At 34.6% G+C, this 27250-nt stretch overlaps 2 protein-coding genes and 1 long non-coding RNA gene across 4 annotated transcripts; all 3 read left to right on the forward strand.

Moving 5' to 3' along the window:
* Positions 1–111: 111 nt before the first annotated feature.
* On the forward strand, positions 112–7594 carry LOC127954809 (erythropoietin receptor-like). The gene is made up of 8 exons (XM_052553409.1): positions 112–835; positions 1615–1741; positions 1925–2091; positions 2632–2783; positions 2878–3034; positions 4529–4616; positions 4853–4940; positions 5247–7594. The coding sequence occupies exons 1-8, from the start codon at positions 745–747 to the stop codon at positions 5970–5972; spliced, it is 1596 nt and encodes a 531-aa protein (XP_052409369.1). The 5' UTR covers positions 112–744; the 3' UTR covers positions 5973–7594.
* Positions 7595–8851: 1257 nt separating this feature from the next.
* LOC127943124 (uncharacterized) lies at positions 8852–15605 on the forward strand. 2 transcript variants are annotated; one of them, XR_008149565.1, is made up of 5 exons: positions 8852–9175; positions 11979–12054; positions 12937–13032; positions 14281–14395; positions 15003–15605. It is a non-coding gene; the product is annotated as an uncharacterized LOC127943124 (long non-coding RNA). The 2 variants fall into 2 exon arrangements; XR_008149564.1 differs by lacking the exon at positions 12937–13032 and having other exon boundaries at positions 8853–9175.
* A 2620-nt stretch (positions 15606–18225) lies between these two features.
* tspan34b (tetraspanin 34b) lies at positions 18226–26293 on the forward strand. The gene is made up of 8 exons (XM_052553410.1): positions 18226–18385; positions 23386–23464; positions 23920–24135; positions 24457–24531; positions 24617–24724; positions 25037–25162; positions 25265–25357; positions 25557–26293. The coding sequence occupies exons 2-8, from the start codon at positions 23408–23410 to the stop codon at positions 25614–25616; spliced, it is 735 nt and encodes a 244-aa protein (XP_052409370.1). The 5' UTR covers positions 18226–18385; positions 23386–23407; the 3' UTR covers positions 25617–26293.
* The last annotated feature ends 957 nt before the right edge of the window (positions 26294–27250 follow it).

A 27250-nucleotide genomic window follows, 5' to 3' on the forward strand; every position in this document is an offset into this window, starting at 1 on the left:
TACGGGACCAACATCTGATCATTTCTGTTCAATGCACATGAAATCTACTCTTTACTAAAAAGACAAAGCCTATGTATGATTAAAACCACCTGTGGGACTAATCGGTGTCACATTTCCCATCTTAACAATGTGTCCCGGGTTGAAATAACGGTACAGTGCTGCAATAGTGATAAAGGACAGTGAACTGCAGGCTGACTGGATCGAGTCGCAATGCTTGCTCTTATCTGTGCGTAAGAGGAGCTCAGTGCTGTGCTGATAACGCAGGTTTAGTATAAAAAACAAGAGTGTCAGGCCGTGATAAAAAGAACCGGTTACTGTGTGCCGAACAACACCAGTGCAGTTTGCACACTTAAAAAACACCTACAACTGAGCACCTGTTGACTGCACTTCACATAATGAACATGCATAGTTGATAAAAGTGTTTTAGACCCATTAAACATCATATTATTTCCTACTCGAGCCTAAAAGTCAGGCTGCATGTAAGGATGAATGTTAAAAGACTGAGTGCCTCAAACAGTCATGAATGTCTTCACTCAGGCTCCTCCCAGTAAACAACTCTTTTTGGCGCTCCACCTCCAAATAGTAAAAGAGTAAACACACTGTGAATCAGCTTATCGGATGAGATGCACGTAACTGTCCATGGTGTCCGCTAAAAATTGTTTTGGTCGAAAAAACCACCTGGAAAGGAGGATAGACCTTTTGGGACTGTTACGCAGAACAGTGATGCATTTGTAATGTAAATGGATGGCAAAAATGAGGAGTGACAGATTGAAAATAGTTTTTGTGTTGTGTCTTGCTTTCGTCTCTATAGGTGGACAACATTTTGAAAGTAAAGGTAAGAAAAGCGACTCTGTCTTTTAAATGTCTTTTAATTATTTTCATTATGAAGTAACATGCATGTTTCAAGACTTTCCAGATTTAAAGCAAAAAAAATGTGGAGGTATAATTAAAAACAGTTTATGTAAGATTTTTTAATCAATAGGCTACCGTTTCTGATGCTTACCAAGGCTGCATTTATTTGATCAAAAATACAGCCAAAACAGTAAAAATATTATTAAAATTTCAAATAACTTCTAATGTAAAAAAAGTCATTTATTCCTGTGATGCAAAGCTTAATTTTCAGTCACAATCACTTTTTTTTCAGTACAACGTGATCCTTCATAAAAAAAATTATTATGTTGATTTGTGCCTCAAGAAACATTTCCGATAATTATCAGTGTTGAAAATATTTATAAGGTCGCAAAAGATTTCTATTTCTATTTCATTCATGTGGTTTCCAGAAAAGTATTAAAGGGCTAGCTCACCTTCCCCATTGACTTGCAGCATTGTTTTTTTTCATATGGAAGTCAATGGAGACCAGCAACTGAAGTTGAACTATCCCTTAAACAGCAAAAACTTTTCAACATTGATACTAAGAACCATTATTAATAACTGAGCACTAATAATAACTGAGCACCAACAAACAAAATAAAAAATTCATGAAATATGCAATTTGTTAATACATACAGTATGATGTAATTAATAGCTTTTAAATATTTTATATTTGTGTTGACCTGTGCTATATTTGTGTACTTGTGCGTAATGCTTGCAACATAATGTGCTCTGATTATTCAGTGGCCCAGTTACTGCGAGACGAATCAGAAGATATTAAATGTTTTGTGGAGGTGAAGGATCTCACTTGCTTTTGGGAAGAGGAGAGGAATAGTTTACCTGATCAGTATACCTTCACATATTCATACGAGTAAGTGATTGATTAGTGCTTTGAGGCTCAAGGCAAAGATTGATGTTTTTTTTTTTCAAATGTATTTTGTTTTTAATTATCCTTAGAAACTGATATAAATGATATTACTGTCTCTTTAAAGACAGCATAAAATGTTATTCACGACATTTGATTTCATGATTTCTTATTTTTACATGTCTTCAGGAATAAGAACAAGGATTGTGTGGTTTCATCTCTGTCTTTACTGGCCAGTAACAAAACCGTCTTCTTCTGCAAACTGCCCAAAACCCCTTTCTTCACGACGCTTGATGTGCAAGTTTCTCGTGATCGCCGGATGCTCTACAGTCGTAGCCTTAACGCTGAGAATTTCAGTAAGTCTTTTAACACATTACTAAGCATCCTCACTAAGCAGTGCTGGGTAGTACCTGATTATGTGTAATCTGGATTATGTAATCAGATTCCAAAAATGAAGTACTTGTAATTAGATTAAATTATTTTTTTAAATGCACATTATCTGGTTACAGTTACTTTATATTATTTGCACAATAACATTTTAATTCCCTTACTCATTTGTTCCCTTTTTATGATTTATTTTTTTATTGACATGCAGATAAATTTATTGTTGTAGTAAGTGTTTTTTTTTTTTTTTAATCTATCTATCTCTTTGTATTTGTATGTCTACATGGTGCAAAACAATGTCAAATCTATGCAATAAACGTGTTTGGTCAAAAGTAATTTAAAAGTAATCCAAAAGTAATCTAACTAGATTACCTAAAGTGTGCAATGTAATAGATTACGTTACCAACTACAATATCTGTCATGTAATTTGTAATAAGTGATGGACCACAATTGGTATGTAATCTAGCCAGCACTCTTTTATGAGATGTTTTATAATGCTTTTCCTCTCGCAGTGTTTCTAGATCCTCCCAGAAACCTCACGGTCTTGAGTTCTGGGAAGGAAGGGCAGTTGAACGTGAGCTGGCTGCCTCCTCTACTCAAGTACATGGATGACAGTATGATATATGAGGTCAGATATGCAGAGGAGGGAAGTAACATGGGCAAGGTATTGCACTTCGTGAGACCGTTAGCGCTACTAGAATGAGCTGTTGTGTTTTACTTCTTGTTCAAACTCATCGGTGGTGAATTATCTTTTGAAGGTGGAGGTCATAAAGGTCAGCACGATGCTGGTTTTGCTGGGCTTACAGTCGGACACCAGATACAAGGTGTGGGTCCGTGTCAAACCTGATGGTGTTGCCTACAAAGGCTACTGGAGTGCTTGGACCGAGCCTGTGCTTGGAGTCACACAGCCCAGCGGTACATGCGTTTTAATGCTTCTTGTGAAGTACAATCAATGTATGAAAGCTTTGTATCAAGCTTTACAGAATATCATGATGTCAATGTTTATAATCGCTTTTCGAAGAATATAGTTTACATTTTGCAATCAATCAAGCAGTTTTGATACATTCCCACTAAGTATAGTTCAAATCTATTACCATGTGTATACTGACATATCGCTCAAGACTTACTGATATAAAAAGGATAATTAAACTTTATTTGGAGTACTTGTGCACAGTGCACATTTTTTTTTTTATTAAATCTAAAATGTGATGACGAGGATTATTGATTGAGGAATATTGATGAGGATTGTATGATCTTTGAATAATATCTGTCTTTAAATGCAATATATATTTAAAGTATACTTGCAATAGGTCCACTTTAGCACAATCAGATATACTTCAGTATATCTTTAGTTGGACTTCAGCACTACTTCCACTCTATTAAAATGCATTAAGTCCAAAATGAGTTGTTCCGGTTTAGCGGATTTTAAGTATATCTGTTTGATACGCCAAAAGTATAATTGCAGGGTATTTTTATAGACATAAATATGCAAATGCGTTTGCATGAAGTAAATGTACTTCAAATAGTATATTAGTATATTTATTTTTCACTAGAGTTATACCGCCCTACTTCTATATTTATATTTTGTGGCAAAAAAACAAAAAACAAAAAACAGGCAGTTAAGATCTGCTTGAGATTTCATTGGCATGTTTTGAACACTGGGGGGAGCACAAATTAACATATTTTTGATGAAATCCTGGAGCTTTCTGACTCTGCATAGACATCAATGCAACTACCACGTTTAAGGACCAGAAAGGTAGTAAGGACATCGTTAAAATAGTCCGTTTGACATCAGTGGTTGAACCGTAATTTTATGAAGCTACGAGAATACTTTTTGTGTGCAAAGTAAACAAAAATAATGACTTTATTCAACAATTTTTTTTCTCTTACGTGTCAGTCTGCATATTCTGGTTCAAATAAATAATGCTGGGCAAAAACTTGAAAGTCATCCTCTCTGTCGAAATCTTCAGACATGTTTTTCCGAAGTTTTATGCACAGCGTGCGTCGTCTTCTGCTTGTAAACAAGGGGCAGCACATCCGGGTTCTACAACGGAACATCAGAACACATGCATCGTGGAACTCTCGTGAACACGCAGGGAAGACTGTCATGGGAGAGAAGAAATTGTTGAATAAAGTCGTTATTTTTGTTTTCTTTGTGCACAGAAAGCTTCATAACATACCCATTGATCCACTGATGTCATGTGACATGGACTACTTTAACAATGTCCTTACTGCCTTTCTGGGCATTGACCGTGGTAGTTACATTGCTGAGTTCATCCGAAATATCCTAATTTGTTAATCTTCGAAGATAAACGAAGGTCTTACGGGTTTATGAACCCTGGCTACTTTGATTTGATTGGTCATCTCAATCGACCAGTAATTTGTGTTTCTCTTTTTTTTTTTTACCAGAGCTGGATCCACTGATCATGCTACTGGTGCTTTTCATCGGACTGATCCTCTGCCTGCTGTCTATGACTGTGATTCTGTCCCACCAAAAGTCAGTTTTCCCGAGCACACACCTTAACTAGCTAGACAAATACAGTACTAACATGAGGGACACTTATGTCATCTAATCATAGTTCAATAAAGGCTGATTAAGGTTTGTTGAGTATGTATGGCTGGACAGAGAAACATATAGGCTACTGAAACTATTTCACAAGACGTACCTGTGGAAAATGTGTATTTCAAGTATTAAATTATTGAAAAATTGAACAGCTTCTTTGTACTTTACAGATTTCTTCTTAAGAAACTCTGGCCTGACATCCCGACACCAGAGCGAAAGTTTCCAGGTCTTTTTACCGTCTACAAAGGGGATTTTAAGGTAATTTATTCTTCTTCTTCTATTTTTAAGAACATCAAACTAGAGATATTTTGAATTTCAATAATATTTCACAACAGTGAACATAGTAACTAGCCAATGTCGATCATTTCAAAATAGCCAAATAATGGCTTATGATTATTGTTTATTATTAAATAATACGTTTTTAGTCAATGAAGGACGATATTTGATGTCAACAGATATCTAGGCTATGGATAGGAAAGCTGACTGGAACTGAAAAACCATTGAAAAAGAGATCATTACTAGTGCTAGATGTTTAGTAATGAACTGGGTTTCCTCTGCCCTCAGGAGTGGATGAGCCAGAATAATAGCAGCATGTGGGGCAGATCAGTCCATGTGTTCACAGAGGAACTTCCTTCACCGCTGGAGGTCTTGTCCGAGGTTTCCCTGTCCAGCCACGGGACGTCTCAGAGAGAGGAGAGGAAACCTGTGGAGGAGGACGAGGAGAAGGAGAGCGAGCGTTCGGACTCGGGGTTACCGGACAGATGGCGGGAACCTCCTCAAGCTCACTGGCTCATGGAGCAACTGAGGACGCTTCAAGAAAACCCCCAACCTCTGTCCCAGTCACTGTTACCGCAGTCACATGACACCTACGTCACTCTCAATCAAAACTCCCAAGGAGACGGCGTGCGAGAGGTGGACGATGTCTTTGAGGAGACGTTACCGCTGCAGACACTCTTCGCCACCGCAGGAACGCCGTCCTTGAACACCTCACACTCAGACCTCGGCTCCCTCCAGCAGAGCTCGGGTTCGGGCAGACTGTCGTCACAATCCAGCTTTGAGTATCCCAACAACACGTGGCCCCCCAAAGGGCCGGGATACACCTACATGGCGGTCGCAGACTCGGGGGTCTCCATGGACTACAGCCCCATGAGCTCCAGCAGGATCGTGGAGCTCGGGAGACACAGGATGTACACAAATGATTACAAAAACGAGATTTTTCTCCATAAGTGGCCGCTCTCCGGTGAACACACTAAATCCGGATCAGACTTCTGCATGGGTCCCGTTTGGTAAACCCGCCATACTTGGGGATAGTCCAACTAAATGTGATTATTATGTTATCATTTGCTCACCTTCATGTCATCAAACCTGTACGACTTTCTTTCATCTGTGGAACATAAAAGAAGATATTTTGAAGAATGTTGGTAACCAGATGCTGGTAGCCATTGACTTCCTTACAATCCATACAATAGGAGTCAAAGGGAACCGAAATGTACAAAACTACTACAAATTCACATCAGGATCTTACTGGACTTTTCAGAAGAAAAAACACTTCATCAGATAAAATAAGCTAGAATTATAGCATAACTATGGCAGCTGTTGATGAAACATTCATGTACACCACTAAATACCAGTGGGGTGTTTTCTTTGAACTTTTTTTGTCTTTAATTGTAGATACTTTAATTGGTGGCACTTTCCACAAATAGGGTTAATTTAGCAGTGAAATTACTTTCTTCTCTTTTTTTTGTGCTTTTTAAAGCACATTTTTGAAATATTGAACAAATTGGATAATAATTTAATATAAATAATTTCATGAAAAATAGGACATTGTAAATGCATCAACTATCTGTACTCTGAACAATTAAATCATACAAAATGTAAAAATTTTGACATTGTTGAGAAAAAAAATATATAAAATATATATATATATATATATAAAAATATATAAATATTTCAAACCATTGTGGAGTTTATGGATATCTATAAACCAAGCTTACCCATTCCAGCACAATATTTATATCAGGTTTTATATATAAATCTTAATTATCACCAATGTTTGTTTTTTGACCTCTTTGTGGAAAGTGCCTGATGACAGTTCATATATCATTCTGTTTTGGGTTTACCCAGTCTGAATCTGTCTTGTAAATTGTACATATATATATATTTTTTAAATGTAAATAACATTTTTCTACTCTGTTTTTGTGGTTTAAGTAAATGCACATCTTTTAGATCTGTAAAACAGTAAAGCCTAGAGGAGGGAGTCAGACTGAATTCTCATTAGACCTTCTTTATAGGTCAGTTCATTCAGATACTTCACCCATCCAATCTTCTTCTGGTGCATTCTGGGAATGCTTGTTTGGTTGATTTGGAACGGACCAGAAGTCACCATCACATTATTGACATTTGCAACTCTTTCTACTCGCAACAATCACTTTCAAAGTTTCATCAGTTTTGTAACACAACATGAAAATGTTTTGGGGAGGTTTGATTAGATCTAGGACAGAGGGCGTTTCATTCAAGAGTGTGCAGTTGATTAAGGAGGACTACACCCTTCCTGAAACACCACTAGCACCCCAAAGTCCAAACTTAACCAGCTTTGGTGGCATTAACTGAAAACATTTTACTTTTGATAAAATATTATAAAACCATATTTTACTTCTATTAAATAATGTGCACTGATGACTCATTCACAGTAAGAGCAAGACTGTGTATTAATAAAGTACATTTTTTTTTAAATATGTGGTACATTTAAATTACTGTACATAGACATCCAGCATCAGTTTTACTTCAGTTTTTCTGCCTTTCTTTCTGTTCTGTGATCCATGAGGTTACACCAAGTTTGTTGAATTTGTGAACTGAGTTAATCAAGATGAATTGGTAATGCAATTTTTAGTATGGAAACATGCAAAGAAAAATATTATAAGAAAAATGTATGCCATTTCTGACCAAAATCACTAAGTGTTGTTTATTTTCACATATGCACTGGTTATAAGATTGAAAACATATGTATTAATCAGTTTCTTATTCACTATTTTTCTATAAGCAATAGAGCTCCTATTTTGTTCTAGAACGAAAAGGATTTTCATTTATAGTGTAAACAGAAGGGATCTCACCCATTTCAGCAAAGTCTTCTCATTTCCACATTTATGATTGTCTGTGTTAAAGGGAGAGTTCATTTGAAAATTAATGACTTACTTTCTTTTGTATAACCTTTTCTTTTGTGCCGCCCAAATTCTGAGATGAAGAATTATTTTTTATTTTTTTTTGCATAAACGTATACGAAAACAACTATTTGCAGATACTTGAGCAGAGCTTGAGAAAGTAGGCTACTTCAAAACTGATTGCTACCCCATAAAACAGCTCTTAACTCATGTTTTCTAATCAGGTTTTGGGGTTTAAGTTAATGCAAGGGTTTTTATTAAATGCAAAAACCAAAAGTATAAAAATATAACATTCTGTAAAGTAGATATACAATCATAAGCTGACATATGTTTCATACTTATGCATTTAGGAGGTGCTTTTATCATACATTTTATGCATTAATCATCTAATAATACCTGATCAAAAAAATAATAATAATAGAACATGGAATATAAAAAGGGGGGGGGGGGGGGTCCACTACTTTTAAGGCTACACACCGCACTTCCCTTTAGGACAAAGCATAAAAACTCAACAGCTGATAAGAAACATGGAGGACAACCCCGGCGCACGAGCCTGAGTGAAGCGGCGCTTGCGGAGGATCTAATCCTGCTCCTGGATATGGAGAAAAATACCAGCAGAAATACTCCAAGTACGTAATTGGATTTCATGAACGCCCTTTTTGATCATGCAACACTCAGATCACTGTGCAGTTAATTGGATAAACGTGGAAACATTGCAATGCATGCATACATACGTGAACTGTTGTGTGCACAAATACATCTGTCTGATACAACGACATTCGTTTTCCTTTTTTTTTTATCATTATCATAAGTGTTCTTTGGTTACCTGATACTGCTATTTATAGGCTCTACCTAATAGATTTATGACTTATTGTTTGTTTTGAAGTACTAAACAGTATTCCTATGTTTCTCCTGAAAATAAATAAATAAAAATACTATACTGAACATGGCAGCTGTACTATAACCTGACCTGTTGTGTCTCCAGTCTTCAGAGAAACATGATCCTTCAGAAATCATTATGATATTCTGATTTGCATCTGGATCTGTTTTTGTGTGTGTGCAGGTAAGAAGGTGTCTGCCACCAGTTAGCAGACTGTGGTGAGCTGGTATCAAGGTCACGGTCAGTTTTGCCAGCATGAGCCCGAGCTGCAGGCGGTGAAGCCCACTTGTGGGTCTGTCTACATCTGCACTGTGGCAGTGTGTGGCCGGTCATTGGTTTGTGCAGTACCTGCCCTGGCCTGCAGGAGGCGAGTCCGAGTCAGACCTGGAGGAAAGATGAAGAGGACAGGCCTCCAGAGAAGAAATCTGCTGTCAGTGAGAGTATCTACACCAAAAGTAAGAAAATACAAAACCACAGGCAGCTGCAGGGGATGAATGTCTTACACTGTGTAAAAAAGTAATACAAAAATATTAATAATTCAATAAAGTAATTTCATAATAAAATAAACCTGAAAATCAATCAATTTTGGTTTAGAACACAGTGTTTCGAAAAGTAAAAACTATAAAAAAATAAATGAATAACCTTTTTTTTCATTTTATCAATTTAATGAAGGCTCAATAAATTGGAAATGTCACTATACAGCTGCGAGGAACAAAATAAATGTTAAAATATTTACATAATATCAGTGAACACAGTAACTTGAACCAACACAACCATGAAACACTTCAACTGAAATAAAAACTAATACTGCAAAAATAAACCAGAAAGCCCTGAAAAACAAATACAAATAATGTGAATCTATAAAAGTTGTAAATTGTACATTTATGTTAATTGAGATTCTTACTATTATTATGAATGTAAATTGATATTACATTGGTATTTCTTTACAGCTTCGAAAAAGCAGCTTGCAAAAACTTCTGTGTGTCAGACAAAAGAAAAACGTTTTGCAAAAACGTGGGTGAGCAAATGATGACAGAATTTCCATTTTTGGGTGAACTATCCCTTTAAAACCCTTTTGAAACACCTGATATGCAAAATAACTAATTTGACTGCAAACGGTCAAATGAAGGGACATGCTTTGACAATGGTCACCTGGACGTTCCCTTTCTGTGGCGTATCCTTAGGGAACTCATTTACATGTCAACACATACAATGGAAATCAAGCAATGGAAGCAATAAGGAATTCATGTGTCTTATAATACTACACTTTAAAGAGCCACACAGATGGGAAATCAAAAATTATCCGGATTTACAGTGTATGATGTAGCTGTCCATCAGTGTAAACAATGTGCAAAGTAATTAAACCAAAATGTACACGATTTATAAAATTATCGGCTTCTAAAGTAAGGAGTAAACTCTGAATCGCTGAAACGAGTCGTTATAGATTTCAAATCTTTTGCCCATCTCTATGTACGTCACTAGGAACACTTTGCATAATAATCTCCGCCTACCGTGTTGGGAGAAACGGAACGCGCGGCTTGAATACACCCACACAGAAGAAAAAGCAGCAAGACTGTTCAAGTTTTTTTATTTTACTGTTTGCTTCCCAATGAGAGGAATAAGACATAACTAGATGCTAATGCATAGTTGACCGTGGAGGTGTGTGCGGAACAACCAATCAAACCTGACTATGTTAGTTGACCAATCAGAACACAGTATGCTACCGAAAGGTGGGGTTTAAGGAAACTGAATCTTTTGAACAGCTTCGCGCGAACCGTTTGGGGATCTCTGAGAATTGGGGTAATTTTAAAATGATATTTTGACAAAATGACAATGTTTTTTAACCTTGGATGGATTTAAACCTAATGTACAGGACTTATAAACAGTGATAGGAAGCTTATAATTTTCATCTTACTGGCTCTTTAACAATAACTGGATTCTTCTCAAGGGCTGTGTTTGGATCGGAGCAGTGTCGTACTGTTTAATGCACACTGCGCAGCATACACTGCAAACAAAACACGTTATGCAATACTTTTCAACTATCATTTCCATCTCAGTCCATCTCAGAAAGAAAAATGTATTTTGCATTTTTAGCCCAAAGGCATGTAAAAAATGACTATTAAATAGTTAATTGCAGACTAAATTACTGAATTTTGAGTCAAGAGTTGTCTTTTTTTTTGTGCAATTCTATAAATTACAAAAAAATTGTTAAACACATTTTATTTAAAATAAGCATGAAAATCATAGATTATTTTAGTATTTATTGTAGTTGCTTTAATTTAAAATGTTATTATTTAAACTCAGTTTAAATAACATGTAAATACATTTAGCAAAATATATCTTTTTCTTAAGATTTTTTGGGTGTAGCTCAAGTAAACAGCATAAAGGCAATAATACAAAGTAGTGTCTCAACCTTTTTGACTCCAAGCCCCCCAAGACAATCAGAAGACCTTCCAAAATTTCTAGTATTTCTTCTGTATTGATGAAGCGGCTTGTTTTTGTTTTTTAATGAATTATATATATATATATATATATATATATATATATATATATATATATATATATATATATATATATATATATATATATATATATATATATTCTTTCTGTCTGTTTCAAGGATTGACAAATTGTTTGAAACTTTTTGTCAAAGAGTTTGAAACTTTTCCAATACAAATGAATGAAGATCATTTACAGTTTTATTTTAGTGAGTTTAGTGGCCAGGGGTTGCAAAAAAGCACCATACAAATATAATAAAAATAATTGCCAAAATTGTATTAGACGATAAAAAGAACATTTATATACAGTTTCTTCTTTCCAGTTTACATACAATAAAAACAAATCTAAAGATTTTCTCTCTCTTAGTGTTTAGTTGTAGTTTTTTCAGTATTTCGTTTTTATTTTAGTTTTAGTATTTTATTGCTGCAAAGTTGATGTGTTTGCTACTGTTTAGTGCCTAGTAATGTTTTCAGTTTAATGAGCCTTCGTGTACAGTATACGTGTGGTATAATGGGATGGTTCAGTCTCGTCAGTGAGATCACACTCATCAACTGACCTGTCCTGTATTTCAGCTCTTAAACATGACTCACCAGGCACTCATAGTGTGCTCTGAAACTATTTAACCACGTTTAACTACTTCCTTATGAGTTTTGTGTTTAAGTTTAGCTAGTTTCAGTAATATAAGATGTTTTGAGGATGTTGATCTTTTGAAGCAGTGATGTTCTGAAGAAACTCTGTTGATATGTTTAATGATTTCAGATCTGGCTGAGAAGCAGTTATTGGATCCCAGTGATGAAATGTACAGTTCGAGAGAGCTTCAGCAATCTCTCAGTAGGTCAGTCAGTGTGGACCTAGAGTTCTTCCCACATGAAACAGAAGTGACAGCAAAGGCATCTATAATGTTACAAGAGATTTCGGTTTCAGATAAATGCTGTTCATAAACTTTCATATTCATCAAAGAATCCTGAAAAATAAAATGTATCATGATTTTCACAAAAAAACATAATATGTTTCTTGAGCAGCAAATCTACATATTAGACTGATTTCTGAAGGATCATGTGACACTTAATGATGCTGAAAATTCAGCTTTGCATCCCAGGAATAAATTACATTTGAAAATCTATTCAAATAGAAAACTGATATTTTAAAATGTAATAATATTTCAATATATTACTGTTTTTACTGAATAAATAAAAGCAGGTGAGCTTCATTCAAAAGCAGTTAAAATCAGCTGTGTATATTTGAATGTCACACGCCTTAACTGTTGTTGTTACACTGATTTTCCAGTGATTAAACAACTCCGTATGATGGGAAGTTCCTGGAAGTGATCTGACAACTTTTTGTCGTTGAGTTGGGTTGGGTTCATACATGACTTATAAAAAAAATATGGACATTTGACAGAAACTACTAAAGAAACGTTTGAAATTATGAAGATGTTGTAACGTATTGTAATGCTGTAAAGCTGAATTTTGAGCATCATTACTCCAGTCTCCAGTGTCACAGAAATCATTGCTTATATGATTGGTATCAGTTATTACTGGTGAACAATTATTAAAAATTCTTCTTATTGTCAATGCTGAAAAAAGCTGCTTAATATCTTTGTGGAAACTGAATCATCATATGCTGTGCATTATTTCTTAATTACGGTAAACTAATAACTCCTCACAAATGTTAATAATGTTATGGCGCTTTGTGTTTCACAACGTCACGCTCTAAGAAATGAGTTCGGGACAGCGGCATGGTGTGTGTCAGTGTGTCAGGTGTAAGCGAGTAATCGAAGATCTTCCTCTGCCCGTATGAAGACTGCAGTCAGGTGTATGTGGCCGGCTGTTAGTAGTTTCCAGTTCATGCGTGCAGCGCATGTCTAATGAGAGCACCAACCAATGCCACAGTACAACAGCTAAAAATAGAAGCTGGAAAATGATTCACTGTGTAACAAACACACTGATGTAAACCTGACCAGGTGCTTTGTCTGTTTTGTCGTTCAAGTCAAAAGAAACGTTCTAATGCCTCTTAATTGCTTGGTGCAGCTTAGTAACAGGAAGTAAAAATCCCCCTACATGCCGGATGGGTTAAATATTGTAAACATTGGAATGTAAATCTGCTAAATATTTACAGAGTTGGTTAATTTTTGCTTATCAGATGAATCGGATTGGTAACGCTGCCCTGCATCATGTTGACCCAAATCCACTACTTGTTTCTTACTAATTTTGAGGTGTTGATTGACAAAAAACAGTGCCCGTTTTTCCCTAGCACATTATACTTTCTCACAAAATATGATGCTTTTCGTATCATTTTTGCGCTAGACAATCATTTGTACAGTGAAGAGGTCATGTTTTATTCTGAGGACATTATTTTCAAGGTAAGAATCATAGACCGTGACTGAAGAAAATGCAAACATGAGCTAGATGTCATTCTACATTTAAACAGTGACAGAAAATTACAGAGTTGACACTAAATGGAAATTATACATTTAAACATTTAAAGTACAGTATATACAATACACTATATATACATTTTGATATCAAATTATACTACATATAATTTAAATATTATAGATCTATGTATATACACTATTTTACAGTATTACTGTTTTTTTTCTTGACATTTCACTGCTTTTGCTGTTTTGATCGATAAATTATAGCTGATGCATATATATATAGTGCATATAATATATATATATATATATATATATATATATATATATAACATATGGAAATTAATGGTTGAAATCAAACCTTGATGCTTGTTATCTCTTAATAAGATTTTGAGATTTTAGCCTGTATTTCACAGAGAGGGTCACATATTAGTCTATTTTTGCAAAAACAAGCAGATTTTTTTTTTTGATGCAGGGCTGGTAATAAATGAATAAGTAATTACAAATATGGATCAGCTATTTCTCTGAGACGTTATGTATATTAAAGACATCATAATAAACAGTACAGAGCATGATCTTATACAAGTTCTAATCATACTGTTGGACAAACAACAACTGTAACTACAGATAAAGACCGCAGTGTCTGCTTCTGGTTATATGATGTTTGTGATGTACGTTGGACAGAATCACGTGAACCTGGTGCACAGGAAGGGCCGGACCAAAGTCTGTCCTCATCCAGGCTCGGGGACGAGGTTTTATCTGTCTAACCATCTTCATCAGCACATGATCACACACTCAGGTACAGCCGTCACATATTGTGTGCTTGTGCCAGCGTTATTTTAGTATCAGCAGTAAACTATTAGAGTTTCTGTTCATTTAAAATGTCTTCTATTTTCACTCTAATTTTATTTAAAAAGTTAAAAAAAAATTGGTTTTTGTCATTTTTATTATTTGTTTTTTAAAAAGTTAATATTTTTTTATACATTTTTATTTAATAGTTTTAGATATTTTAGTTAAACTAAACAAAAATGAGAAATGATGCCTTAATGAGCTGAAATATATATTTTATTTTTATGCTTCTCAATTTGCAGTTGTTTTCTTTTCCTTTTCTTTTTTTATTGCTGCAGTTTTAATTTAGTTGTAGTTTTTCATTATTTATTTCAATTTTAGCATTGTACCTTTAACATTTTAAGTTAACTGATATAATTTCTCTGATTCTTACAGCTGTATAGTGTCACATGGTCATAAATCTATATCTGTGTGTACAGTATGTATATATGGACTTGCACACACATTGTTAATCATGAAGTTATAATATAAATTAAATTAAAAAAATTAAAAGCTTATTTTTTTATGAACTAATGGTATTTATCAGTAATCAAAAATACATTTGTACGTTCGTGCAGGTGTGTGAGACTTTATCGGTGAAACATGTGGGAAGTCATTAAAAGCAAAGAATCACTTAGAAGTGCACAGACGAACACACACGGGAGAGACGCCGCTGCAGTGAGTTCAGTGAAAAGGTTCATGTGGGCTAATATATTTAATGAATGTCACTTCAGAAGAGCCTCAACAACTGGCACATGAGGAAACACACGTCTGAAGCGCACTTTAGCGATACAGTACGTGTGAACACTGCTGCAAACACTTCCAGAAACTCCACAGCATCAAGAGCTATCCAGACCTGAAGAAGTCCTGAGCATGTGAAAAGATTTATTAAGGCTGTGAAACAAAGTGTTATTAAGGAGGAATTGCATTTTGTGCACTTTTAGGTGTATTTTCATGAAAGGTCAAGACCTGGTACTGACCTAATAAATGCTTGACAGATACTCAAATAGAGGTGAAAAGGACATGCAAATCCTACAGAGAGACACCGATCCAGAAAATCGAAACCGTTTGTGTTTTTTGTCAAGTGTGTTTGTAGTTTATTCCTGTGCTGGACACAGAAAAACTAAACTGTAATTCAGCTGACACTGTATGAACAGACATATTCCTGTTTACACCAGTTTTTCCTTGAATCAAGATCTTAATCTTATTATCCGAATCAGGGTGGTATTATTAAAGTGTGTCTGCTGTACCTTGCAGAAACCCTATACTACTTCATAAAACTTCAATTTATTTACATTGCCTTGTCCAATCCACATTTTTTAAAGTGTCTGTTAGAACATAGTGTTCTATGTAGTCTGAAATATTACTGGCCAATATGTTGTATTTATCATTTATAACTGAAGCTACATTGCATCTTTGACAGTTGTGCACTCACCCCATATACTTAAACTGTAAGTACATAACCATCAACACATTAGTTTTTTTACAAAACCTATGCATTTATATCAGTCCTTCACTATCCAAGATGTAGATGAATTTGTTGTTCTTCATCTGAACAGATTTGTAGAAATGTAGCGTTCCATCACTTGCTCACCGGAGAATCCTCTGCAGTGAAAGGGTGCCGTCAGAATGAAAGTCCGAACAGCTGATAAACCCGTAATAACATTTCCACCAGTGATGGAGTCCATCTCCAGCTGTTCTCTCACATCAGCATCCACCCAAATGTTTGTTTAGAACTGTTTTGGACCATTTTCGCTTGTAAACGGTGCTTGATCTATGCATATTTCACTGAAAGAAGCAATATTATATATTTTGGACTTGTGTGTTAGCCAGAAACAATGGTTTGAAGTTAAAAACTTCTTAATCATGGATGTTTAGTACAAACATTCAGATTTTCATTTCACAAGACATTAGTGTGAATTACTTGTGGATTATTGTGATGTTTTTATCATATGTTTGGACTCTCATTCTGACGGCACCCATTCACTGCAGAGGATCCATTGATGAGCAAGTGATGTAATCCACAGACCAGCTCATCTACATCTCGGGAGGCCTGATGGTAGTTTTCAGGCAATTTTCATTTTTGGGTGACCTGTTCGTTTAAAGGGATAATTCACTCAAAAAATACAAATTATGTTATTTACTCACTCCAAGTTGTTCTAAATCAACTTTTCCAAAAGTTATTTGAAGAATGTTGGTAACGGTTGATGGTAGCCATTGACTTTCATAGTATTTTTTTCCCCATGCTATGGAAGTCAATGGCTTCGGTTAACTCTCTAGTTACCAACCTTCTCTAAAATATATATGTGTTGTGCTCAAAATAAGAACAAAACTCACACAGGTTTGGAATAACTTAAGGGGTAAATTATAGAATTTTTGGGTGAATTTAAGTGTTCTCAATTTATTTTCTTCTATTTAACTCTGAATTCTATTTCACACTTTTAGAATCTTGGTAAGCTGAAATTCTAAGCAGAGGGACATTATTTCCTTCAAGGTTCACCATGATTCAACATACATATATTTATGTATAAATACATGCTTATATTTGTAAATTATTAGTTGGTGATGTTGACAGTATAAACCTTTCATTCTGATTTTCTCTCTCGTTTCAATAGTAAGTCGATCATATTTCACATATCTGAAGTTATTTTAAATAAAAACTTCTACATGTAAACAATCCAAAACTTAAGCGAAAATTAAACGGAAGCAAATTGTGCTGATGGAAGCCGTGTATAAGACAAGTAATGCATTTATCTAAGCAAAAATCATTTAACTTGTTTATGCTTTTTGGTTCATGAAAAGCAGGAAGGCTGTGATGCTGATTCTCAGTAATATACTTTATGAGAATGGCTCTGAACTGCACAGGGAAGTGTTATTGAATATTTCAACTCTCGGGTAAAGAAAGTTCCCCTTGTGTCACGTTCATTTGCATTTTTTTATTGTTTTGTGGTAGTTTCTAATATAAATGTCCTGTTTTTATTGTTTCGTCACATTGTTCCTAGATTCTTTAAGTTCCTGGATAATGTTTGATTAAGAGGAGTATTCAGGGCAGTGTTTCTGATTGAATTAAAGGGTGGCTGAAAGCACAATGACCTTGTGTGAAGTGTCATGAGGATGTTGTGTCATAGCTGAGGCCTTGAGAGACTGAGACTGTCAGGAACAGTGACGGCTGCGTGTTTAATTGCTTGCTTGAAGGTTGGGAAAAGTCCGGTTTGTCTGCAGGTGCAACACTGACGTCATTGTTCCTCTTAATAATAAACTTTTTTTTGTACCTGCAGAACTCTGAATGTTCTTTGTAGAATTTGTGTAAGCATTTAACTAGTATAATCTGAGATGTTATGTTTTTGTCAAGCTTTCTTCGAAAATTCTGAATTTTATTCACAGTAATTTAATAATTGTACTCGTCACACGTGTTTTCTTTTGTTCCAGGTGTGGATTTCGATTTTATTTTCTTGAATTTCCGGTCTTGTGATCCGCCAGGATTGTGAAATCAGTTTTGTTTGCGTAAATCTTTGTTCCTTTCGAGTGATGCATAATTTCCTCCTGTTTTTCTTAATCCATAATTACACTCCTCACAACAAAGCTTTAGTAGCTAAACAATAAATATGCATCGCATATACATAGGCTACGCATGTCGCCCCCTAACATTTAGCTTTGTACCCTCCAAAATCCAACTCATTTTCCTGTCGACATGAAGTCAGTTGTGTAGATCAGGTTCCTCACAGGACTGAGTCTCCGTGACTACTACAGATTCAGTACACCAGAGAGAGAAAGAGGGAGGAGGAGGAGTGGTGTGTCACTCCCACCTGTTCACTCCATCCTCTTTTCTATAAAAAAAACATCTTATTTCTCACGAGCGACAGAAGAGAGAAAAACAGGAGGCGCGCGTGACCGCTCTTCGCCTAATTGAGAGTCAGTCAGGGATTTACCAAAACTGCAAACCACAAACATTTGACTAAAGGTAAGAGATTCGCCTTCCTAAAGCTAATCTAGGAATCGTGAGCACACCGTTAGACACACCTTGAAGTAGAGGCACCGTTAAAATAGCTTGAAGTAGTTAGACCCGTTCTTTCTCGAGCTGTGTAGGCTACACTGTTTATCAGTGGGTTTAATTGTGCTTGTTCGTGCAGGACGGTGTTAAATGAGTGTGTTGAGTGAGGTGTGACGTGCACAGCCTCAGGACCGTGTTGTGTCCCCTCGGGATCAGATCTCATGAGAGATCTTCCTGATTTGATGGGTTTCCAGTGTGTGGCTGTCGTTAACTCTGCTTCACTTCACCGCTGGCTGTCGCCCACATTTCCTAGAAACACTGATGTCAACAGACACTGGATTTCCCTCTGAAACTCGTCCGTTCAGTTGAAACCAAAGCCGCATTTGTTTGATCAGAAACACAATTAAGACTGAAATAGCTGAAGACAAAATAAATGTTTTCTATTTGAATATATTTTACGTTTTTTTTTTCTTCTTAAGATTCATTCCCGTGATGACAGAGCTGAATTTTTAGCAGTCATAATTCAGTTTTTAGTGTCACATGATCCTTCAGAAATCATTCTAATTGGTTCATTTTTATAATATATATTTTCAGGATTCTTAGGTGAATAGAAAGTTCAAAAGAACAGCATTTATCTGAAATGGAAGTATTTTGTTATTTTTTAAATGTCATTTTAAATGACACTTTTGATCAATTTAATGCATCCTTGTTGAATAAAAGTATATAAAAAATTTTTTTTCTAATTTGTAATGATAATTGTAATAATTTGGTTTTTGCTGACCACAAACTTTTGAATAATAACTTTGACACTGCATGATGCCGGTTTTAATATTTACATTATACTCCACGGTAATACCATGGTACATGTCCCATCACATCCTAAAAATGTATATAAAAATAATGCTACTACATGGTATTTTGAACAAGTATAGTAGTACCACAATTTAAAAATGAATTTCAAATTACCAGCTGATACCTTTACTGTGTGATTCTTTTGTAAGAAGATGATTGCCATGGTCATATACCATGGTACTTCTCAAAAGTTGTACAAAAACTGTCATCATAGTGGAACTTTTTAGCTACTAATATTTACATTTTAGGTATTAATATGTCCCTTTAAGATACCAACATGAATGCTTTAGGTACAATACATTTGAAAAGAGTGTATGGTAGTTTTAATGAAGAAACTCGCAAATATTAACTCAACAACAAGGTGTATTATAATGTACAGTTAAAAAATAACTTTGTTATACTTCACCTGTTATTAAACATTAATTAATATGTGACCCTGGACCACAAAACCAGTCTTAAGTGTCTTTTTTTTTTTAAAGTGAGATTTATACATCACCTGAAAGCTGAATAAATAAGCTTTCTATTGGGATCGGACAATATTTGGCCCAGATACAACTATTTGAACATCTGGACTCTGAGGATGCAAAATAAAATCTAAATACTGAGTAAAATCGCCTTTAAAGTTGTCCAGATGAATTATTAGTAATGCCTATTGCTAATCATAAATTAAGTTTAGACCTGTTAATGGTAGAAAATTTACAAAATATCCTCATGGAACACAATCCTTACTTGATATCCTAATGATATTTGGCATTAAAAATAAAATCTGTAATTTTGACCCATACAATGTTTTTTTGGCTATTGCTAGTAAAAATATACCCCAGTGACTTAAGACTGGTTTTGTGATGCAGGTTCACATATGTTATGCGTGCTACTATCAAATAATTCAAATGAAAGTTGCATGATGTCAAAAGCCTCCAAGGGACATCGTCTGTCTCCATCAGAAAGGAGCATTACCCAGAGCTCAGGAAGACAATGTCCCATGCACTCTCCGCTGACCAACACAAAGCCCGCTTTATTGTTTTTGCGACCGCTTTTGCTATGCTCTGTTGCGTCTGATTTACCTCTGAAACAATGACAAAATGAGGAAACCTGAAAGGCTAGTTGGGCATTGAGTTTCAGTTGTTCAAAAACCGGATTACTGATGCAGAACACGGAGAGCAAACATTAACACACCCCTATGAATGATTTTCATGTAAGAAAAACAAGCACACTTGTGTGTGCTGTAGGCTTCACATACCGCATTCATCCATAGAAAGCATTTTCATTTCAAAGACTCCAGGCTACAAAATACTAACACGCCTCATGTCTCCAGACTTTCATGGGCGACCAAGTTAAAAATAGTTTATAGACTCAAATCTCTCTAATATGAAAGCTAACAGCTGTTTTTGGAAACTTGTGAGATACATATCTTTCAATTTCTTTTCTGAAGAATTGTAGATGATGATAACATGATGAATCAGCAGACTGAAAAACATTGAGCTGACTTTGACCTTTTGATGTTAAAATTATTATATTACGGTATTTCATCCATTTGTTCAGACAACTTTTGTTCACATACAGAAATTAATACATAAACTTTTTCATATAAATAGACCCACATATATGTACACATTTGCACAAATGCTCAAATGTTTGGGTTCTGTAATTTTTTTCTCTTTTGTTCACCAAGGTTGCATTTATAAAAATAAAAAAAATACAGCAATATTGTGAAATATTATTGCAATATAAAATAACTGCTTTATATTTTAATTTATTCCTGTGATCAAAGCTGTATTTTCAGCATCATAACTCCAGTTTTCAATGTCACATGAGCTTCAGAAATCAGTCTAATATACTGATTCTACTCTCAATAAATATTTCTTATTATTATCAATGGCATGTATTTGTTTAGCATTTAATTTAATTTAGCATTATAAACGTCTTCACTGTCACGTTTGATTAACTCAATGCATCCTTGCTGAATAAAATAATTATTTTCTTTTTAAAAAATCTAAATATATTTATGTGTATAGACCAGTGATTCCTCAAATCATGAGGAGGCCAGAGCTGGTACTTTTCCAAGTCATCTGACTTCTGTTTTTCACCTTAAAAATGGCTTTATTTATATTTGAATTATATTTATTTATATTATAATTATTTAATTATATTTTACAACCCGTCATAACATTTAAAGTCTAGTGATGCTATAAGCACATTCGACAATAACTCTGACAGTCTGTAATTGTGAAACATGTCGCATCAATAGCGCTTTATTGATGTTTTTTAAACGTTTATCTGTCTTTGGACAATGACCCGATCAGAACTTTCTGTTCATCTTAAACCTAAACAAACTCTGACCTCACATCAGAGACGTGAGCATGTGACACACACGTCGTCTGGTGTGAACAAACCTATTCAAAGTCACCTGACAGCACAATGTAGATTGTTATGTTGGTGGACTATAAGCAGAAGTGTAGCTCATTAAGTGACGTTATTTGTGTTCAGAGGTGATCAGGTTGCAGTAATGTCTCTCTGAAAGGTGCAGCGTGTTCTCTTCTCTTGGACTTTATATTGTGTTTTAAAGGAAATGCTCTTGTAAATTCACCTCCCCTTGTTTCCATAGAGTCAGCAGTAACTGTTTTCACAACAGTTTTTTAACACAAATAAAGACGTCATTCAAAATGTCATCAGAATGTAGCATATATTTAAATATTATAGCATTTTTAGAGATATATTACAATTATATATTTATATCAATTACATGTGTATGTGTATGCGTAACTGTATATATACAGTATATACAGTATATATATATATATATATATATATATATATATATATATATATATATATATATATATTAGTGCTGATAAAAACAATTAATCGAAATGAATCGAATCCAAAATAAATGTTTTCGTTTATAATATATGTGTATACTGTGCATGTTTATGTATATAGAAATACAAATACATGCATGTATATATTTATGAAAAATATGCTATGTTTATATATTAAATATATTTTATACATATATTATGTATAAATATAATATATAGACATATATTATGTAAACAAAAACTTTTATTTTGGCTGCGATTCATTATATATGGATGCCTGTGTTATGTGTTATAATATTTATATACCAAATGTTCCTTGACATTATAAAAATATGTATTACAATTATATATTTTAAGGAAATATCTATAAATGTATGTTTTTGTCATGAAATTATAAATGTATTTAAATACATAAAACATATGCCTAAAAATAAAAGTACAATTTATAGTTTCCTTGTTATTATTATTAATATTATTATTATAAAAAATGTTGACCATGTTCTGACCTAAATCTGCCCGTCTGTGTGAGGAGTCACAAGCTCAATGTCCCTAATTTTCGTGCATTTGAATAGTGACCTAGAATCGTGCAGTCTCTTGTTATTTCTTATCTTGGACTTTTGGACCTCGCTGCATGTGTGGAAAAGCAAAGCAAGGTTTTTGTCTCCCCCATTGTGTTCCCTACAAAAAACGCTTTGGAAAAAGACTCAATTTTAATATTACCTGAGGTCCTTTGGTCTATTCAGCACACTATTAGGACAGATCTGACCTTTAGAACTGGATATTGCATATGTTTGTACAGTATTGTATTGCATTTGTTGGAATTCCACACCTTATTCTGTATATATATACATAAATACGTCTTCATTTCATAAATTCTCAGAGTTACCAACCCTTGTTGACCAGTTTTTAGTGTTGCGCAAAGAGCAAACACTAGTTTGACGTACATAAAATGAGGCATACATTTAGAGTGTGACAATATTTCGTTAACTGTAGCTTATTAAAGAGTTTGTGTGGTTCACATGAACTTTTGATCTGTGGTTAACAAGAGTTATAGTTCAATTATTTACTACAGCAAAACCACCATCTTTTCCTCTGAACACTTCCTGGACTTACGGAGGACTTTGTTTCTTAAAATCATCCAAGCAATTGTGTTTATTCATTAAAAAACGTTTTTTAAAATAAAGATTAAGATCAATTTTGGAATAAAAGAAAGGGCAAAACAAAAGCCCCAGAATATTACACTATTATTAACAATAATAAAAAAACCGTTGGTGATTGTTGTTTATTATACTTTTTCAGGTGTCATATCCATCCGATAAATATGGGTTGCTTTGGATTTTTGAAAACCATGATGTTTATCTTCAATGGTATCATCTTCGTAAGTAAAGCTTATGCTTGTTTGCTGATGTTCAAATATATGTATGAAGCGCACAAATAGCATAATATCCAGCCTGATTTGCATAGTTTTTATTATTATAATTTTTTTATTATGTTTCAAATAGGATTCACTTCAGGTTTACCTGAATTAATGTCCCGGGCCATTTGCCATGTTTGCATAAACACAAAGACTATGCTTTATTTAACCTCTTAAAATGTAGATCCTGTTGTAAAGAAACCTATTTTTAAAACTTGATCCATTATTACCCCTTTGGCAGATTTTGACTCATATATTAAACACCCAGTGCGATGGAAATGTGCGATAAAACATGGCTGAAAATTCATATCCTGTCTGCTTCTTAAACAGTGACTTATTAGTCCAAATACATTTAGTGTGTTGATATGAGGAACATGGCACATGTTTAAATCAAGACTAATTGTGTTTTTGTGGTGCAGCTGGCAGGAGCAGCTATTCTGGGTGTGGGGATCTGGGTGAAGGTGGACAGCGGGTCTGTCCTGAGTTTTCTGCAGAATATACAAGGAGCCCCAGGCGAGCTGGGGCAGGTGTTGAACGTGGGCTACCTCCTCATCGCTGTGGGCGCTGTGCTGCTCATCCTGGGCTTCCTGGGCTGCTGTGGAGCCATCAGAGAGAGCAGGTGTATGCTGCTGCTGGTACGTCAAAGCACACCGACACGCTTCCCACAGATAACTCTTACAACACAGGTCTTTATGGGGATCTGTGGTTCCATGACAACCATGGAACCTTTTCATTCCACAAAAGGTTCTTTAGATTATTGAAATATTCTGCACAAAAGTTCATTGATTCAAAATGTGAAGAATTGAAAATATAAAAACAAAATATAACAATATCTTTTTATTTCTACTGCTTAGCTTTGAAATCCTTTATGCATATGATTCTGTGAACAGTGTATGACACAGGAATGATGTATGAAGTTGTATAAACTCATTGATTCATTGAGCCTGTCTCCTCAGTTCTTCATCATTATTCTGCTTGTGTTCATCGCTGAAGTCGCCGGGGCCATTGTGCTGCTGGTCTTTAAGCCTGTGGTAAGTCTGGACACACATTATTTAATCACTCCATTGTCTGGAAGAGACTCATGGAAACTCAAACCTCCTCGTGTGTGTATTTCAGGCTGAAAACCTGATCAAACAGGTGGAAGGCGAAGCTGTGAAGAGCATCAGAAGCGATTATGGGAAAAATCCGGACGTCACTGGACTGTGGAACACGACCATGACCGCGGTTTGTGACTCTTTAGTTGATAAAGAAGGAAATAAATCTTATTTTTCATTATTAGGTCATCATTACAGAAACAGAAAATATCTTTAAAAAAAAAATAATAATCTTGAAATATTTGAAATGATAATATCGTCCTGTTTAATAATGTACATTTGATATTTTGAGACCTGTGCCTCATATAAAAATGTTATCGCATAAGAACAGTCTTTAAAAGGCCTTAGCAAGTGAAATAAGTATATGTTAATGTCCATTGTCAGAAATATCATGTCATGTGCAGAATTTAGCTGATATTGAAACCCTTCTGTCTCTCTTTAGCTGAAATGCTGTGGCTTCAACAACTATACGGATTTCACGAATTCTTTCTTTGTGAACAACACCAAGAGTTACCCCTTCCAGTGCTGTAATAGACTTCCATGCAATGAGACCACAGTTTTTAATTCGGTGGGTTCATCTCTTCCTTGAATCAACTCTGGTTTGCATGCTTTTTGGATTGTCTATCATATAAATATGATTAAATTTGGTCTATTTCTTGGGGTTCCTCAGACTATACCAGGTTGTTTCCCGGCGTTGAAGAAGCTGGTAGATGATAATGCAGTTATCATCATAGCTGTGGCATTAGGCATCGCTGCTCTTGAGGTACAGGACACACTTTTTATTTCAGTCAATCACATTGTTCACATTCTGAAAGCAAAAATCAGCTGTGCGCACACACACACACACACACACATATATATACAGTATATATATATATATATCTATAAACCCTGTATGACATTTTTGAAATACTGTGACACTAATGCTCTTCTGTAATGCTCTTCTCTTTTCTCCTTCTCAGCTTGCGGCGATGATCGTCTCCATGATCCTGTACTGTAAAATAGGATCTAAACGGGATTAATGCCTCACCTTTATCTTCGATATCTCTCTTATGACTCCTCTGGTTTCCTGAGGATGAGGTGGATCATCTGTCTTAATATCACTGTTACTTTATCAACCTTTTCAATTGTATCAAACAGTATGACGTCACAAGTCTCTCTGCAAAAAAACTAAATAAATTCAGACCGTCAAGCCTAAACTTTGACTGAAACATGAGTTTTGAAAGATCCCTGTGTACTGTTGTGTAAAATCGAGCTGTTTTAGCTGTTTTAATGCCTAATGTATCTGTGAGACTGAATCAAATTTTTGTTTACCTTTTTTTTTTTTTTTTACTTTGCCTATGCAAGATGTGTTTTCTTATTTGAAAACCAAAACACTTTGTTTCAACTGCATACCACCTCAGGCATAATTTTGTACTTCTGAACACACTGAAGGTTTTTTTTCCTACTGACATTATATGTGCAATGACCAAACAAGGCCAAATGTTTTCTAACAAACGTTGCTGATTGTAATTTATTGTAAACTTTTTACAAAGCTATTTTAAACAATAGGCCTGTTCGTGTAATAAAGCACAATGCTTTATTTTTAAAATCTGTGATAAATATTTAAGTAATTTTTTTTTTTTTAGATTATATCATGTTGCTAAAATTTTAATGTAAGATGTTTATTTTGACAATAAATATGAAGGCAATATTTCAACCTGTTTGTGATGGTCATTTCTTTAAATTCTTCAACTGTACCTCCACTAATGTAGCCTCTGATGATAAATAGAGATGAATTCACTTCATAGGTCTAACAGATCATGGGATCAATATAACTCACAACTCCCAAATTCCTATTTTTGGACTAAGTTTAACAGCTATTTAATTGTAGTAGGCTACCATCGTTACATCTCTGTGGCGGCTGAATAGCTTGATCTAGTTATGCTATTAACTCTACTGCCCTCTAGTGGCGATGCGACTTGACAGCTCGATGCGTCACATGAAATTAAGTCCAATAAACTGTGTGTTTGGGCGTACTAATAATATGGATAAAATATGATTTTAATTTGTAGTTGAAAGATACAATTCTTAATTTTTCTGGCAGTGGCCATGTTATCGATCTTGGTTTTTTTTTTGGTGTTAGGCCTACATTGTAATTTTTTTATGGACTTAAACAATTTTCTTGAGACTTCGGCTAGATCTAGTGTCTTTCTTACTGAGACTCCCCTTGTAAAACCTCTTAAACGCATTTATAACAATAAGAATATCACGCCATTTTACTTCCTTTTCATTTTGTGCATTTCAATTAGATTATTTCTTCATTTTTGAGAGAAAAAACATGGTGTAAAGTAGCTGTGGAAACCTTTTCCACCCTTTTTTAAACATTTTGGCGTCGCTGATTATCTAAAACATGGTGTTAAACTATTTAATTATTTTTATGTATTTGATCATTTTATGCATGACAACTTAAGAACTTTGATTAAGAGACTGAATTTGGATGTACAATAAAAAACAATAAAGTATATATATATATATATATATATATATGCTATTATGTTTCAGATTTTATTTGTTATTATTATTATTATTTTACTGGTGTAACGTAGGCTATCTTTAAATTTCCATTTTCTTTTCTTTTTGAAGGGTTATAATGTTATTACTCTTTAAAAAAAAT

Source organism: Carassius gibelio, chromosome A3 (assembly GCF_023724105.1).
Source record: "Carassius gibelio isolate Cgi1373 ecotype wild population from Czech Republic chromosome A3, carGib1.2-hapl.c, whole genome shotgun sequence".
NCBI lineage: Eukaryota > Metazoa > Chordata > Actinopteri > Cypriniformes > Cyprinidae > Carassius > Carassius gibelio.